The sequence below is a fragment of the Stegostoma tigrinum genome, chromosome 17 (genome assembly GCF_030684315.1).
Source record: "Stegostoma tigrinum isolate sSteTig4 chromosome 17, sSteTig4.hap1, whole genome shotgun sequence".
Taxonomy (NCBI): domain Eukaryota; kingdom Metazoa; phylum Chordata; class Chondrichthyes; order Orectolobiformes; family Stegostomatidae; genus Stegostoma; species Stegostoma tigrinum.
In genome coordinates, this window is record NC_081370.1 from 23464739 (window position 1) to 23479885 (window position 15147).

The 15147-nt window shown below is 38.2% G+C and overlaps 1 protein-coding gene across 7 annotated transcripts in view; it reads left to right on the plus strand.

The window, feature by feature from the left end:
* Window positions 1-15147, plus strand: part of abcc8 (ATP-binding cassette, sub-family C (CFTR/MRP), member 8) — a 205107-nt gene that overhangs the window by 90555 nt on the left and 99405 nt on the right. For all 7 annotated transcript variants that reach the window (XM_048545426.2, XM_048545428.2, XM_048545427.2 and 4 more), the window contains one exon: window positions 2092-2254. In XM_048545426.2, coding sequence (XP_048401383.1) covers window positions 2092-2254 — 163 coding nt within the window. The remainder of the gene's footprint in view (window positions 1-2091; window positions 2255-15147) is intronic.

The following is a 15147-nucleotide window of genomic DNA, read 5'->3' on the forward strand; positions in this document are numbered from 1 at the left end:
TGGTTCACTGGATTGACCCCTTGGATATCAGGATTTTCCTACGTGGAGGGATTGAGAAGACTATGCCCATACTTCCAAGAGTTTGAGAGATTAAGAGGTGATCTCGTTGAAACATTCAAATTTTTACATGGTTCACCTGGACTTACAGAGAAATATTGGTAGATTACGTAAGTGAGTAAAAAGTTGTTATTTGAAGTGGGAAAATGTGAAGTCGTTCATTTTGGAAGGGAGAACAAAAGAACAGTATTAGTTAAATGTAGAAAAACTTCAGAAAGCTGCAACACAAAGGGACTTAGGGATACTTGGATATAAAACTCTCATGAGTAGACATAGGAAGTGTGCTCCCTGGCTTGATGGGAAGGGTGGGGTGTGACAAGGGTATCTAGAATGAAGAGACACAGCTCAGATTTAGAGATAGGCCACTTGGCACGAAGAGAGAAGGAATTTATTCACTCAGAGGGTGGTGAATCTTTGGAATTCTCTCCTCAAGAGGGCTGTGGAAGCTCAGTTATTGGGTATGTTCAAGACAGGGCTTGGTATCTTTCTCAATATGAAAGATATTGAGGGATAGCCAGGAAAATATCATTGAGGTAGAAGATCAGTTGAATGGTGGGGAATGCACGATGGACAAATAGCCCACTCCTGCTCCTACTTCCTACTTTTGTAAGTTCCTTTTTGTAGGTTTTCTCAGCAAAGCTATATGCATTGACGTTATGCACGTTTTCAATAATATTAAACCAACATGAAGGGTGTTTAGAACTGTCACAATGTGCTATAGAAGCCCAGTATAGCATGATTACTTCCAAAGTGCTGTGCCACAGAATGTTGGTATGCAAGTTAACTTCAACATTTCTCTGAGTGCCTGTTTCAACTATGTTGCTGGAAGGTTGACTGATTCACATCACTTTCTAACACAATTTCTTCAACTTGAATTTTTAAAAGTTCTCATATCAACGGTACAGCAGGATGGAGTAATTATCATGGTTGGCATAAACTCAAATTGGCATGAAAAGATCACCCACATTTTTCTTTCAGCTAATTAGTAAACATTCATCTGGCAAAGGAATAAACAGGATCCAGTCCGTCTTACCCACGGGTTTATTCAGAGAATTCAGCAAAAACAGATGACTTATCCCTCTCACAGAGCAATCTGTGCTCAGGTTGACGCTAGTTCTTACAGACATGTCCTTACCTTCATCCAATTAGTATCAGCTACTTTTAGCCGTAACTAGAGCAAGCATGTGTCTACATTTTTATAGTGCCTTTGGGGTTACATCAGGAATTTTTTCAGTGTAGATTCAGAAAACCTGCCAAATGAGAGACTTGAAAGACTCTGTGTTCAACCAATTCTGACCCCTTGTGCAGTCCTGACTTCTTTCATGTCAACATTGATCATTCTTTGAATTGACTACATAAATGGCTCTAGTATTCCCTGTTTCAACTGTGCCAACAATCTCTACCTGCTTTACAACAATCCTTAAAAGTTAACTCTTTCAGCAAACATTTGGTAACTTATCCTGATGTCTCCTTTTCTGGCTTGTTGTCAACTTTTGCGTGGTGTGATCCTTTGAAGGGGCTGAGGACTTCTTGCAATACTAAAGGTGCTCTATAAATGAAGGTTGTTGTTGTTGAGGCAATCTGAGTTCGGTTCCTGACTAACTTCAAAAAATGCTACACAGAAACAGTATTTTTTTTGAAGTTCAGTCTCATTCAGAGAGATAGCTAGAGTGTTGATTATGGGTACTATGAGACAGGAGTAGTACTTTTTTGAGTACATTTCTCAGAGTAACACACGTATTTGAACAGAATAGGGGAAATTTTACGTTCCACTAGCCTACAGAGCTTAACATTGGAGTGCTTAATGCTGACATCTTTGACTGAAGTGGGAATATGCTACATTTTCCAACAATGAGTTTTCAAACCTTCATGAGCAAGAGGTAATAATGAATTTGAAAGAAAAGATGGTAATACACACACAATGAGTAAGGCAATCATTAAAGCTGATAGACAGTTGTTCTTGTCCTTGGATGTACCTGTTAGATTAATTTGTCCTTCTCCAAGTCCAACTGCATATTGTCCTTACTCTTGTAGAATTATTCAAGCGAGCGTTTGAGGAAAACAAATGAACTGCTGCGAGGAATCAAGTTACTGAAGCTCTATGCTTGGGAGAAAATCTTCCATAAAAGTGTGGAAGAGACTCGACACAAGGAGCTAACAAGTCTCAAATCCTTTGCCCTCTATACTTCCATATCTAGTAAGAATCAGTTTACATTTCATTATAGAAAGTTCAATACCTGTTTGTTTATGATACATTATGATAGGATATAAGATGTTTGCTTTACACTTCAAAAAAGCCATGGTAATCATAGTGGAATCATCATGGAATCATAATCGGTCTGCTTTTCTCAAAAGGGTGCTAAACTACATAGTAAGGTTTAAGTAAAATTTGATGTTTGGACCCTTCTCTTTAGAGGAGATTAGATGGTTGAGAAGTCATTTTTTCTATAATTATTGAAAGGACCTTCAATTTAGATACAAGGTCCAGATTGTGTTCTGGATGGTAAGAAGGAAATAACTGAAATGGCTAATGACTAATTGTACCTGTCTTTCTTGTACATAAACCTGTCTCTAATAAAGAAATTGTGGGTCATGTGAACTTAGAGCAAGACCCCTTTTGACTTATATCATACAGTCCAGTGTCTGATTAATGAAACTTGTTGACCTATAGTGAATATTTCTTGTAACATTTCTCATTTCTCATGATGCTGAGAATATCTTGCCACTTTACAAAATATCAAACATTTTAAAGAATAGTTTATTGTATCTCACTGTTGTTTTCCTGATAATAATAGTTATAACAAATATAACTAAAGATTAATTCAGATGCATCTCTTATTATCATGGAGCTCTACTTCAAAAAGCATAGGTGTTGACTTACAGAGGGAGGTTTGAGTCAAATGTTGTCTAATTGTTTGTAATCTCAATTTAGCACCTTCCCAAAATGGAGCAGAGAGCAACCATGTACTAGCTTCAGGCATTCGCTGAGAAAAGCAATGAAGCCATGGCTTTCATGCGGCACAGTGGCACAGTGGTTGGCACTGCTGCTTCACAGCACCAGGGACCTGCATTGAATTCCAGCCTTGGGTGACTGTCTGTGTAGAGTTTGTACATTCTGCCTCTGTCTCAGAATAAGAGGTAGACCATTTTAGAACTGAGATGAGCAGGGCTCAGGAAGCTCAGTCATTGATTATGCTAAACACAGCGATTGACAGATTTTGGATTACCATTGGCCTAAAGGGGAATAGGGATAGTGTGAGAAAAATGCATGCAGGTGGATGATCAGCCATGACCATTTTGAATGGTGAAGAAGACACAATGGACTGAATGGCCTATACCTGTTCCATATGTAAGGTCCTGTTTCTTACTTTAGTTCCTAGTTTATGACAGTCCCGTACCAAGAACTGCTCCCTATTATCCCTTACAGCATTGGTCACATGCCTAGGTTTTTCTCATCCTCTTACCAAGTTCCTCTCCAGTTGCTGAAAGATATCCTTTCACTTTATCAGATAAGGAGACATATCCTGTTGGAGTCACAGTCACAATGATGGGGGCAGAATATAATCCTTGTGACAACAATTATTCTGATATGTTCTTCCCCACCTTTGACTGCTCACTTTTCCATGGTGCCATAGATAATACCCTGGCTGTCCATGTACTGCTTGCATCCTTATGCTCACAGGTAATGAGGAAATTTGCACATATTAGAAAGAAGCAGTGTCTGTGAAACCTCCTTCCCTGTCCCATTTGGCCTTTTTGATGGCATTTTCCCCTTTTTGTTCTGTGCTCTTGAGAAATCTACCAAAATATTCAACATTCTCTTGTAGATAGAAAGGAAATCGTAACCAGAATCAATCATTCAGCCCATTGAGACTGTTCCACGTTTGACTTGATCATGACTGAGCTTCTACCTCATAGCCATTTTCCCTCATTACCTCTGAATTGCTTAGTATTTTTAATACATGGAAATCTATTCATTTCTGTCTTGGACACCAGTGGTTGCCATATTCTGCATTCTGTCCTCTTGCCATGATGTACTTTTTTAAGGTATGATGCAAGACAATACTTTTCACTGTATCTCAGCACATTTGACAATAATAAATCAAATTATGCAATTATGACGTCCAGCATCACAGACATCCAATTGCTGAACCACCATAGCCTTCTGTGGTACAGAATTCCAATGACTCAGCACCCTCTAAGTAAAGCAATTTCTCCTTGGTGACTTCCACCTGATTTTAAAATTGTGTCCCTTGTTTTTACAAATCTCCAGCCAGATGAAACATCTTCAGAGAACGCTGGAGAAATTTAGTTGGAAGAGCAGTCGTATCAGTTTTGGAACGTTACCTCTGTTGCATCCACAGATGCTGCTAGACCTGCTGAGTTTCTCCAATAGCCAGTGTATAAAAATTAAATTAACTTGAATTTATCAGAGAGGTTTTAGAACTTATCATGGTGGGCATAACATTTTAGAATTTTCTCCGCCTGTTTTAATTGCATCATCCCTTTGCCAGGTTAGTTTAAAGCCATTGATTTAAGACACAGCTAAAAAGCATCGCTGAGATTCCAACTCCAGACTTCCCATTTATTTGACAAGATCACTTAACAATTAGAAAAGAGCAACAAAAGAATCAAGTGGTTTACACTTAAGGAAATAAGTAAAAAACTAAACAACGATATAAAAAATAAAACATTGATTACATTCATATATATTAAAATAAATTACATGATAGGAAAATATTATGACTTATATGTAAAATATCTTTCTAAAAGGTACCAGTGCCACCGGACTAGCAAACAGATATCATGCCAATATTTACGGCAAAAAATTGAAAAATATCCAACAAATTAGCTTGTATTTATTGGTACAAATTATAATAGAATCTTTGTTCAAAGATTTTAGTTTTAAAAATCCTAGAAACTGAAAATATCCTGAAAAGCATGCATTTGAAAAAAGAAGATCATGATAACAAAATAGCTTGATAAAGAGTAATGCTGTAGTCCAAAGACTGAACAGATTGGAGCTGTTGTAGCTACAAACATTTAACTAAGAGGTTGTCTGAAGGAGTTCTTTAGCATAATGAAACATTTTGACAGGATAGATTTAAGGGAGATGTCTTCACTTGTGACATTTCAAACAGATTTTAGTAAGAATTGTCTAATAAATTCAAGCCTAAGGTCAGAACCTGTGGTGTCCAAGGATAACTTGTAGAGTGTGAGGTGAATGTGAAAGGTGAGGCAGCTACAAATTTGGAAAACAGAGAGTAGGTATCAGTTATAACAAGGCGTAGAGCTGGATGGACACAGCAGGCCAAGCAGCACCAGAGGAGCAGGAAAGCTGGACCCTTCTTCAGAAGGGCTTTTTCTGAAGACCTGAAACCATGAGATCATAAGACCATAAGACATAGGAGTGGAGTAAGGCCATTCAGCCCATCAAGTCCACTCTGCCATTTAAATCATGGCTGATGGGCATTTCAACTCCACTTCTCTGCACTCTCCCCATAGCCCTTGATTCCTTTCGAGATCAAGAATTTGTCGATCTCTGCCTTGAAGGCATCCAACGTCCCGGCCTCCACTGCACTCTGTGGCAATGAACTCCACAAGCCCACCACTTTCTGGCTGAAGAAATGTCATCTCATTTCAGTTTTAAATTTACCCCCTCTGATTTTAAGGCTGTGCCCACGGGCCCTAGTCTCCCCGACTAACGGAAACAACTTCCTAGCGTCCACCCCTTCTAAGCCATACATTATCTTGTAAGTTTTTATTAGATCTCCCCTCAACCTTCTAAACTCTAATGAGTACAATCCCAGGATCCTTAGCCGTTCATCATACGTTAAACCTACCATTCCAGGGATCATCCGTGTGAATCTCCGCTGGACACACTCCAGGGCTAGTATGTCCTTCCTGAGGTGTGGGGCCCAAAATTGGACACAGTATTCTAAATGGGGCCTAACTAGAGCTTTATAAAGCTTCAGAAGCACATCGCTGCTTTTATATTCCAACCCTCTTGAGATAAATGACAACATTACACTCGCTTTCTTAATTACAGACTCTGCCTGCAAGTTAACCTTTAGCGAATCCTGGACCAACACTCCCAGATCCCTTTGTACCTCTGCTTTGCGAATTTTCTCACCATTTAGAAAATAGTCCATGCCTGTATTCTTTTTTTCCAAAGTGCAAAACCTCACATTTACTCACATTGAATTTCATCAGCCATTTCCTGAACCACTCTCCTAAACTATCTAAATCTTTCTGCAGCTTCTGCACCTCCTCAGTACTACCTGCCTGTCCACCTATCTTTGTATCATTGGCAAACTTCATCAGAATGCCCCCAGTCCCTTCATCCAGATCATTAATATATAAAGTGAACAGCTGCGGCCCCAACACTGAACCCTACGGGACACCACTCGTCGCCGGTTGCCATTCCGAAAAAGAGCCTTTTATCCCAACTCTCTGCCTTCTGTCAGACAGCCAATCCTCAGTCCAAGCCAGTAGCTCACCTTGAACACCATGGGCCTTCACCTTGCTCAGCAGCCTCCCAAGAGGTGCCGTATCAAAGGCCTTTTGGAACTCTAGATAGATAACATCTATTGGGTTTCCCTGGTCTAGCATACTTGTTACCTCTTCAAAGAATTCTAACAGGTTTGTCAGGCATGACCTCCCCTTACTAAATCCATGCTGACTTGTTCTAATCTGACCCTGCACATCAGCTTTCCTGCTCCTCCAATGCTGCTTGGCCTGCTGTGCCCATCCAGCTCCACGACTTGTTGTCTCAATTCTCCAGCATCGGCAGTTCCCACTATCTCTTTAGGAATCAGTTAATCACATTGGCAAAAGTGGCAGCAGTGTTTCTCAAAAATCAATCCTCAGCCAACTTTTGTTCATTACAATAGTACATCAATTACATTAATTACACCAGTGATTTGGACTCTGAATTTTCAAATTTAATGGTCGACACCAAATTGATGAATATGGTAAAAACAAACACTGAAAAATACAGGAAAATATTAATAATCATGCAGAATGGGGAGGCAATTTGCAAATGAGCATCATTATAGCTAAGTGTGAAGTGGACATTTGGTGAGAGAATAAGGAGGCTACAATTCTTTTAAAAATTAGCATCCAACTGGGGTAGAGGAGTAATAGGATCTTAGGTACAGATATGTAAAACACTAAAGGTGGTGATGCAGATATGTAAGGTCAGTGAAAAAAGTAAACTGATCATTTGGTCCATTTCAACAGATCTTAAATTGGAAAATATTGAAATTAGATTAAACTTGTCGGCAATCCTGGTTAAATCGCTGAAAACAATTCTGGTCTCCATGAGTCGAAGAAGTTTTATACTGGAGAAGGTGCAGAAGTAACTTACAATCAGAACTCAATGGTCATACTTATTCGGAATGATTTAACAGGCTGGGGCTCTTCTCCCTTATAAAAGAAGACTGAAGCATGGTCTGATAGATACCTGTACCATCATGGAAGGCTTTGATGGGTGGATGTGTAAAAGATTTTTCCACTTGTAGATTCCTGAACTGGAAACAATAGTTAAAAGATAAGTCTGATAGGGAGTTCAGGAGGATTTTTGTTTACTCAGTGAGTGGTTGAGATGACTTGCATTAAGTGAATGCTGGATAAGCATATGACAGAGAAAGCAGTAGTAAGATAAGTTGATTTGCTCAAGAAGAAAGTAAAGCAGCATTTATAATTTCAGCTACGAACACATCACTGAAATTATCGCTACAACTTTTACGCCTACTGGGAATTTTTGTACTATTGTTGAGGTGGGAGAGGCAATGGCCTCGTGATATTCTTACTGGTCTGTTAATCCAGAGACAGATAATGTTCTGGGGACATAGATTCAAATCCCATCAATGCAGATGGTGGAATTTGAATTCAACAAAATATTGAATCTAATGATGACATGAATCCATTGTCAATTGTCAGAAAAACCCGTCTGGTTCACTAATGTCCTTTAGGGAAGGAAATTACCACCCTTACTTAGGATCTGGCCTACATGTGACTCCAGACCCACAGCAGTGTGGTTGACTCTGAACTGACCTCTGGGTAATTGGAAGTGAGCAATTAATGCTGCCTGGCCCATGACAACCTCATCCAATTAATGAATAAATGAAAAAAAATTATTTGGCATCATTCTTGCCATTCCAAGCATTAAAAACAACAGCTTTCTCTTCCTAACCCCACATACCCTTTGCTTCCATAAATTTTGGGCTTTGATTCCGGAAAATGGTGTCAACCTTTACAGAAATACATGAAGTACGTAATGCAGAATACATAAACAAATGTTTATGTGACATTACAGGATTGGATCAATAAACGGTACAAAACTGGATGATACCATTCAGCTTAGGCAAAGCTTTAAGATTCATCTCAGTTCATTTCTTGTAAGCTTTTACTCTCAATGACTTGGTCAATTGCCTCCTGGAACGTGTGTATTTCTTCTCTCTCTCTGGTTACAAATCAACTTGGCCTCCATGTAAAAACATTTGGCTGGAATTTCTGAAATTATCTGCAATACCTTCAATGAAATATTGGTGGAGGCCTGGGACAAAGGCCAAGAAGGCAATAATTAGCACTGCCCCTCTAAGGTTTCCATCGGTATTCTGTCAAAATAATGGTGGAATTTGGGTGACAATACAGATATTTTCCCTGCTGCAGTGTTGAAATGTCACATGCTTGAGGAGTGCATGCAATGACATCAAAATGCTAGTCCTGGTAAATTAACATGCAGTATATAGCTAGGTTTTATTGGAAAAATTCATTAATGATAAGTATGTCAGGGTAATTTTCAGTTTGAGAGTCTGTCAGTCTGCCCGGTAGATTCCCACATCAACTGATGAAGGAGAGGAGAGGCTTTTTGTATACAGCAACAATCAATGCTTACAACATTAAGAATCAATTTTTGTGTCATGTATATTTTTTCAAGCCATCTGCAGCTTAGTTTGCCTGAATTTAGTAAATGGTCTGATATCTGAAAATATATCTTTACGGCTGCTTCTGTGCGTGCTAGACTGTGATACTGACATTCACAATAATCATCACCTAGGGCACTCTAGACTCTAAACCCCAGACAGCGTAGGCCAAAAACATTTCAACACTTAGAGATGGAATTTGAACAGCTTCTCTCTTTACTTCTACAGAACTTACAGGCTGCATAAGAGAAATTCACTGAAATTCAGCAAGGACATGAGTGATAAACAAAATGTAATGCTGTTAAGTTTCCTTCTTACAAAAACAAAAAGAATTGCTGAAAATCATTTTCACATCTCATCAATTACTGCATTCTAAGGGTCAGTCCACCTTTTCATTTGCTTAAAGATGATACATTTCAAGATCCAATTTGAATTGGGTAGATGTGTAGTTGAAAGAGTCAACAATGCAAAGTGACAGAATTGATTGTCATTCTGGTCCTGGAAGTGGCCAGAAAATTCCACTTATAATGTTTTTGTCAAAAATTGCTAAATTTTAAAACAATCTTGCCCTAGCTCACTGCAACGTGCACAATTAGTCAGACAGTGGTACCTTATCTTAATATGACCTCCCCCACCACCTCAATGTTGTCCTTATCTGAAGATGAGTGATGGGCACCATTTTTATTTCCACCCACAATGTTTTCTGCTGTACAATGTAATGCAAGACTCAGCACACCACTCTTACTCTGTACCCCCTTACTAGTGAATTCTGAAGATACTCCCAGATCTGCCTAGACATCTAAAATATGCAACATTGCATTGGCTCCCTATATAAGGCTCCTAGTGGTAGTGTAGCTCTTTTTGTTTCTTGTTCTTGTATGGTGTGTAGGCATTACTGATAGTGACTAAGGAAGTTAAAAATAGTTTCAAATTGAAAAAATGAGCATCAAATATTGCAAAGATGTGTAAATCAGATATTTGAGGAAGTTTTAAAAGCTAACAAAAAATGGCCAAAAAGGAGAAAATAAATTAGGATGGCAAATAGCAAATAACATAAAATTGATAGTTAATGCCTCTTTAATTCTATCAAAATGAAGACAGAGGCTGCAGTTAACATGGGCCCTTAAATAATGAGGCTAGGGAAGTAATAATGGGGAACAAGGAAATGGCAGGGGTGAATTAACACTTTGCATCAATCTTTATAGTAAAGGACACTAATAGCATTCCAAAAATACAGAATAATGAAGGGTTGAAGGGGATGGAAATAAACAAATTGACTGTCGCTAGAGAAATGTACTACAGAAACTCATGGGACTAAAGGCTTGACCTGATAGCTTGAATCCTAGGATTTTAATGGAGCAACTGCAGAGATAGTGAATGCACTGGTAGCAATCATCCAAGAATCCTTAGATTTTGGAAAAAACCGAGAGAATTGGAAAACTGCTAATATTGCACCCTATTCATAAAGAGAAGCAACAAAATACAGGTAGCTATAGGCCAGTTAGCTTGACATCTCTCATTGGAAAAATGTTAAGAGTCTATTAGAAAGAATGTAATAGTAGTGCATTTAATCCAGCAGAGTCAATTTGACTTCATAAAGGGGAAATTATGTGTGACAAATTTATTAGAATTCTTTAAGGAATTAATAAGCAGTATAGATAAAGGGTAACCAATAAACATAATATATTTGTATTTCCAAAAGATAGTTGATTAATTATCCCAATTTAATACGATAAGAAACTATGTGTTATGGCTAGGATATTAGCATAGATAGAGGATTGGATAACTAATAGACAGAGAGTTAGAATGGCAACCTGTAACTAGTGGTGTGTCTCAGGCCCATGTTGGGCTCACAATTGTTTGCAGTAATGACTTGATTGAGGAAAGTGAACATACTGTTGCTAGATTTGTAGATGACACAAGAATAGGTGGGAAGGCAAGTTGTGAGGCTGACACAAGGAGTCTACAGAGAGAAATAAACAGATTACACAAGTGGACACAAAGTTAGCAGATGGAATATAACATGGGAAAGTGTGATGTTTTATATTTTGTCAGGAAGACTAGAAGTGCTGAACATTATTTAAATGGAGAAAGACTGCAGAAAGCTGCAGCACAAAGGAATTTGAGATTCCTTGTGCATTAATAACAAACGGCTAAAAGCCAGGTTCAGTGGATTAAATGGAAGGCAAATGATGTTAAACTTTATTTCAAAGGGAATAGAACAAGAAAATAAGGAGGTTATTGCTAAAGCTGTAAACAATTTTGGCCCCTTATCTAAAGAAAGATATACGAGCACTGGACACAGTCTAGAGAATGTTCACGAGGTTAATCCTGGCTATAGAGCCATTTTGCCATGAGGAGAGGCTGAGTGGGTTATGTTCATACTCATTGACATTTAGAAGAATGGGAGAAGAGCTTATTGAAGCCTATGAGCTTCTTAGGGCTTAACAGGGAGATACGGAGAGATTGATTCCCCTTGTGGGAGAATCTAAGACCAGAGGAATAATTTCAGAATGAGGGATCACCCACTATAGACAGAGAAGAAGAAGAATTTCTTTCTTAGATGATGAAGAATCTGAGGAGTTCTTTACCCAAAACGCTGTTGAGGTTGGATTATTAAATATGCTACGTTATTCAAGGCTGAGTTAAAATCATTTTTAATCATTAAGGCAATTGAGTTTTATGAGGAAAAGGCAACGGATTTGATGGATTGAATGGCCTACTTCTGCTCACCTGTCTTATGGTCTTAATATGTCTGTCTCCTTGATTGATCACAGCTGACAACCATGACAAAGCAGGCATGCATGCTAATACATGCAAATAGATTGTGGCCTCTCACTGTTGAGAATCTCATCTTGCTGCTCAAACTTCACTAAAAAATTGAACGTTTTACTCTTGAAGTTGGGAAGCTGTATGCTGGATTTTACCATCTTTCTTGTCACTGCTCATTTTTTTCAGGGACTGGAAAATTGCAGCCTGAGTTCCCTAGGTTGTCGAGCTACTTTCCTGTTCTATTTTCTGTCATTACTTAAATACAGACATCAGTTTTGACAGTCGTCTTTTGTTGGAATATTTCTTTAATGTACTCATTTTACACAAAGCCGCATGAGTAAATATTCAGACGAGTAAAACATGACAGTACCATTTATCCAATTCTTCATTGTTGTTTTCACAACTCCCAACAATAACCCAGCACTACGCTTCTAGGTTTCTATCTGATGAGAGCAAATCAGTAATTGTCTCTAATATTAATACCAGTACTGCCTTTGGTCTGCACACTCAATGCATACTAACAACAAATCATAATATATCAAAAGACACACCGTACAAACATCAGATTGCATGCAGCCAAGAAAGTACATTCAAGCTCATCACTCTTTCACCATGACTCCATTAGTTAACCATGATTAAATGGTTAGTCCAAACTTTATTATTTCTCCACTATAAAGAGTGACCAAAAAATATCTCCCAGACCTAACATGGACAATTGAATTTTCCATTCTTTTACCTTTCTCATCCATTTACCAAGTATACTATTTTAGCAGACCAGAAATTAGCTGTCACCCGTAATGTGGTGATCAGAGACTACAAGGCAAACTAAATAGCAAATAGCTCACGATTGGCATATGGTTAGTCTTGACAGCCTCTCTCTTGTGCACTCCATCTTGCTATGTTATATCTCGTAGCTAATGTGTATTATAACTTTACAGAACATGCTCATTGTATCATTTCTGCATCATAACATGAATTGAGAGTGTAAGGATCTTCAAGTGCATTTTACCTGAGGCCACTTGAAGCATGGCACGCTGATGGAAGTGCGCTACAGTTTGTGTCCAAATAGTTCAGCAGTAGCCCTAACACTGAGTGTCATAATGTAAATACCAGGAACTGTTATAAATGCTTATTGAATCTTTCAGAATTACGTTACCCTTGTAAGTTCTTACATTGCGGGAGCTAACATACTGTGCGTTATCAGGTACTTATACCCTGCCGAATGGAAATGCTTATGACATGTTATACATCACCCTCCTGTGCACCAACATATCTCACCCCAGTACATCATTGCTGCAATGGGCTGTTGATTATCTTCCTATTTGATGTACTGCCAACAATATCCGAGAGACCTCCCATACTGATGTGTAAGATCACAAGAACAGTCTGGTAAATATTTATGAGAAAGAATTAACAAAGCTCTGCAAAAATTGAACATTTATTAAATTCAAGCTATTTGGCTTTGTTGGATTTCTGTAAAGTATATAGACTTGCCTCCTTTTTCCAAGTCCATTTTCCAAGGTCCAAGAAATTGTGTTAGAGACAAGAAATGTTAGATTTCAATGAAATGTTCCTCAGTTGGACTCAGTTATCCTCCCAGCTGCCTGTACAAAAGCACAGACTCTGATGAACAATTTACTCCATGCAGCCAAGCACACTTAATAGGATCTAGAATCAGACTGTAGGTGTGACTTTCTTTCCTCCAAATTTAACTATGTGGGCAATCCTACCCAATGTCTTCTGTAGCTTCTGTTTGTTGTGTAGAGAGTGACTGTTACATTGCCCAGTGCTGTTCAGATTACACTTGAGTATATCTTCAAGTGTTAGTACTAGCACGTGTTCCAAATTGCTGCACAGACTACACATTGGCACAATTCATAGGGAACATGGTCCCATTACTCATGAAATCCTGCCCATTAAAAATTCCCAAAATTAATTTTAGCCACTAATTGTATATTGCAAAGGAAAATGCAGGCTGGCTACAATATGATCCAAAGATATGATTCAATGTAGCTCCAAATATCATCAACTTGATGCAGCATAATCTTTGATATAGTTTGCCTTGTTACTACCTGCTTCATTAATTTCTAAGCCATATAAATTGCAGATACCACATGATGCACTTGGGAGTTACTTTTTTTTATATGACTGTTAAAGGCAACATCAATTGATATAATGAACTTTCGACCCCAGCATAAAACTGCTGAAGGCTATGTGGTAATTGTAACCAAATTGCCAATGTCAGAGGACTCCACAGGATATGTTAGATGAGTTATGATTTATGCGAAAGATTTATTTTCTGTGAAATGAAGATGCTCTTCTGAGCTTGAAAATAAGATACACTATTGGAATAGAGCAAACATCTAGCATGATTTTTCATCTGACAGTGTTGTATGTGTGTGCTTGATCCTCCCCCTCGAGTGGAAACTAAATGATATTCTAAATTCTGCAGCTCTATTAACCATCCCATCCTTTGCTCACTATAAACCCTTCAAATATCAGTTTACATGTGGCTATTTTGAGTGCTTCTCATTAAGAAAGTATGAGATGAAGATACACTTTCAAGCTCATTTGTTCTCTTGTCGATTTATTCAGGTCATCAATATCAGTTTACTTAATATTTAAGTAAATTGTCAGCACCAAAGGAAGCAACACTAACAGGCAAAGCAGAAATATGCCTGGCAGTTTACAGAATGGTTTGCAGTATTTAATATTAACACATTGCTTGCGTAATGAAGATGGATAGCTTCAGCTTCATGACTACTGATATCCATCTCTAAAAATAATAAAGGTCAAAGACAAATTAACTAGCTAAAGGTAAACAAAGCTGTTGCCAAAATATTGCAACAAACATATGAGGCCAATGAGATTGCATTTGCCTGAACCACAAAACAGCTTCTGGGAACCAGACTTACTAAGCTCATGTAATCACAGAGCTATTTATATAAAGGAATGCTGTGGCTATCTCTAGAACCAGTCATTCCCTGAAAATATATCCAATGCCAAGCACACTAGTTAATAAGCTGGAAATATGCTTCTGAATAGAATATTGCAGTTATGCAGTTTAATTTTTAATTGGATAAAATCTTCACAACTGATTTCTCAGCAACCCAGTTTGATTCAATAAGGTATTTGATAAATAATTTAGCCCCAATTTTAACCCAGCTTCCCTGGCATAATTAATGTGGGGGATATACTAAAATTGTGGATCATGGTCAGGAACTATTTTTACCCAGCATCATTTTAACTGCTGAGCTTCAGACCATCAGGGTCATATCAGTTGAGAAGTAGGTGCTTTATTAATCTGAAACTGTTAAGGTCCGTTGATGTAGTCCAGAACCCGATGTGATATTAACTAGAAATTGAACCCAATTGCTGAAGGTCAGGA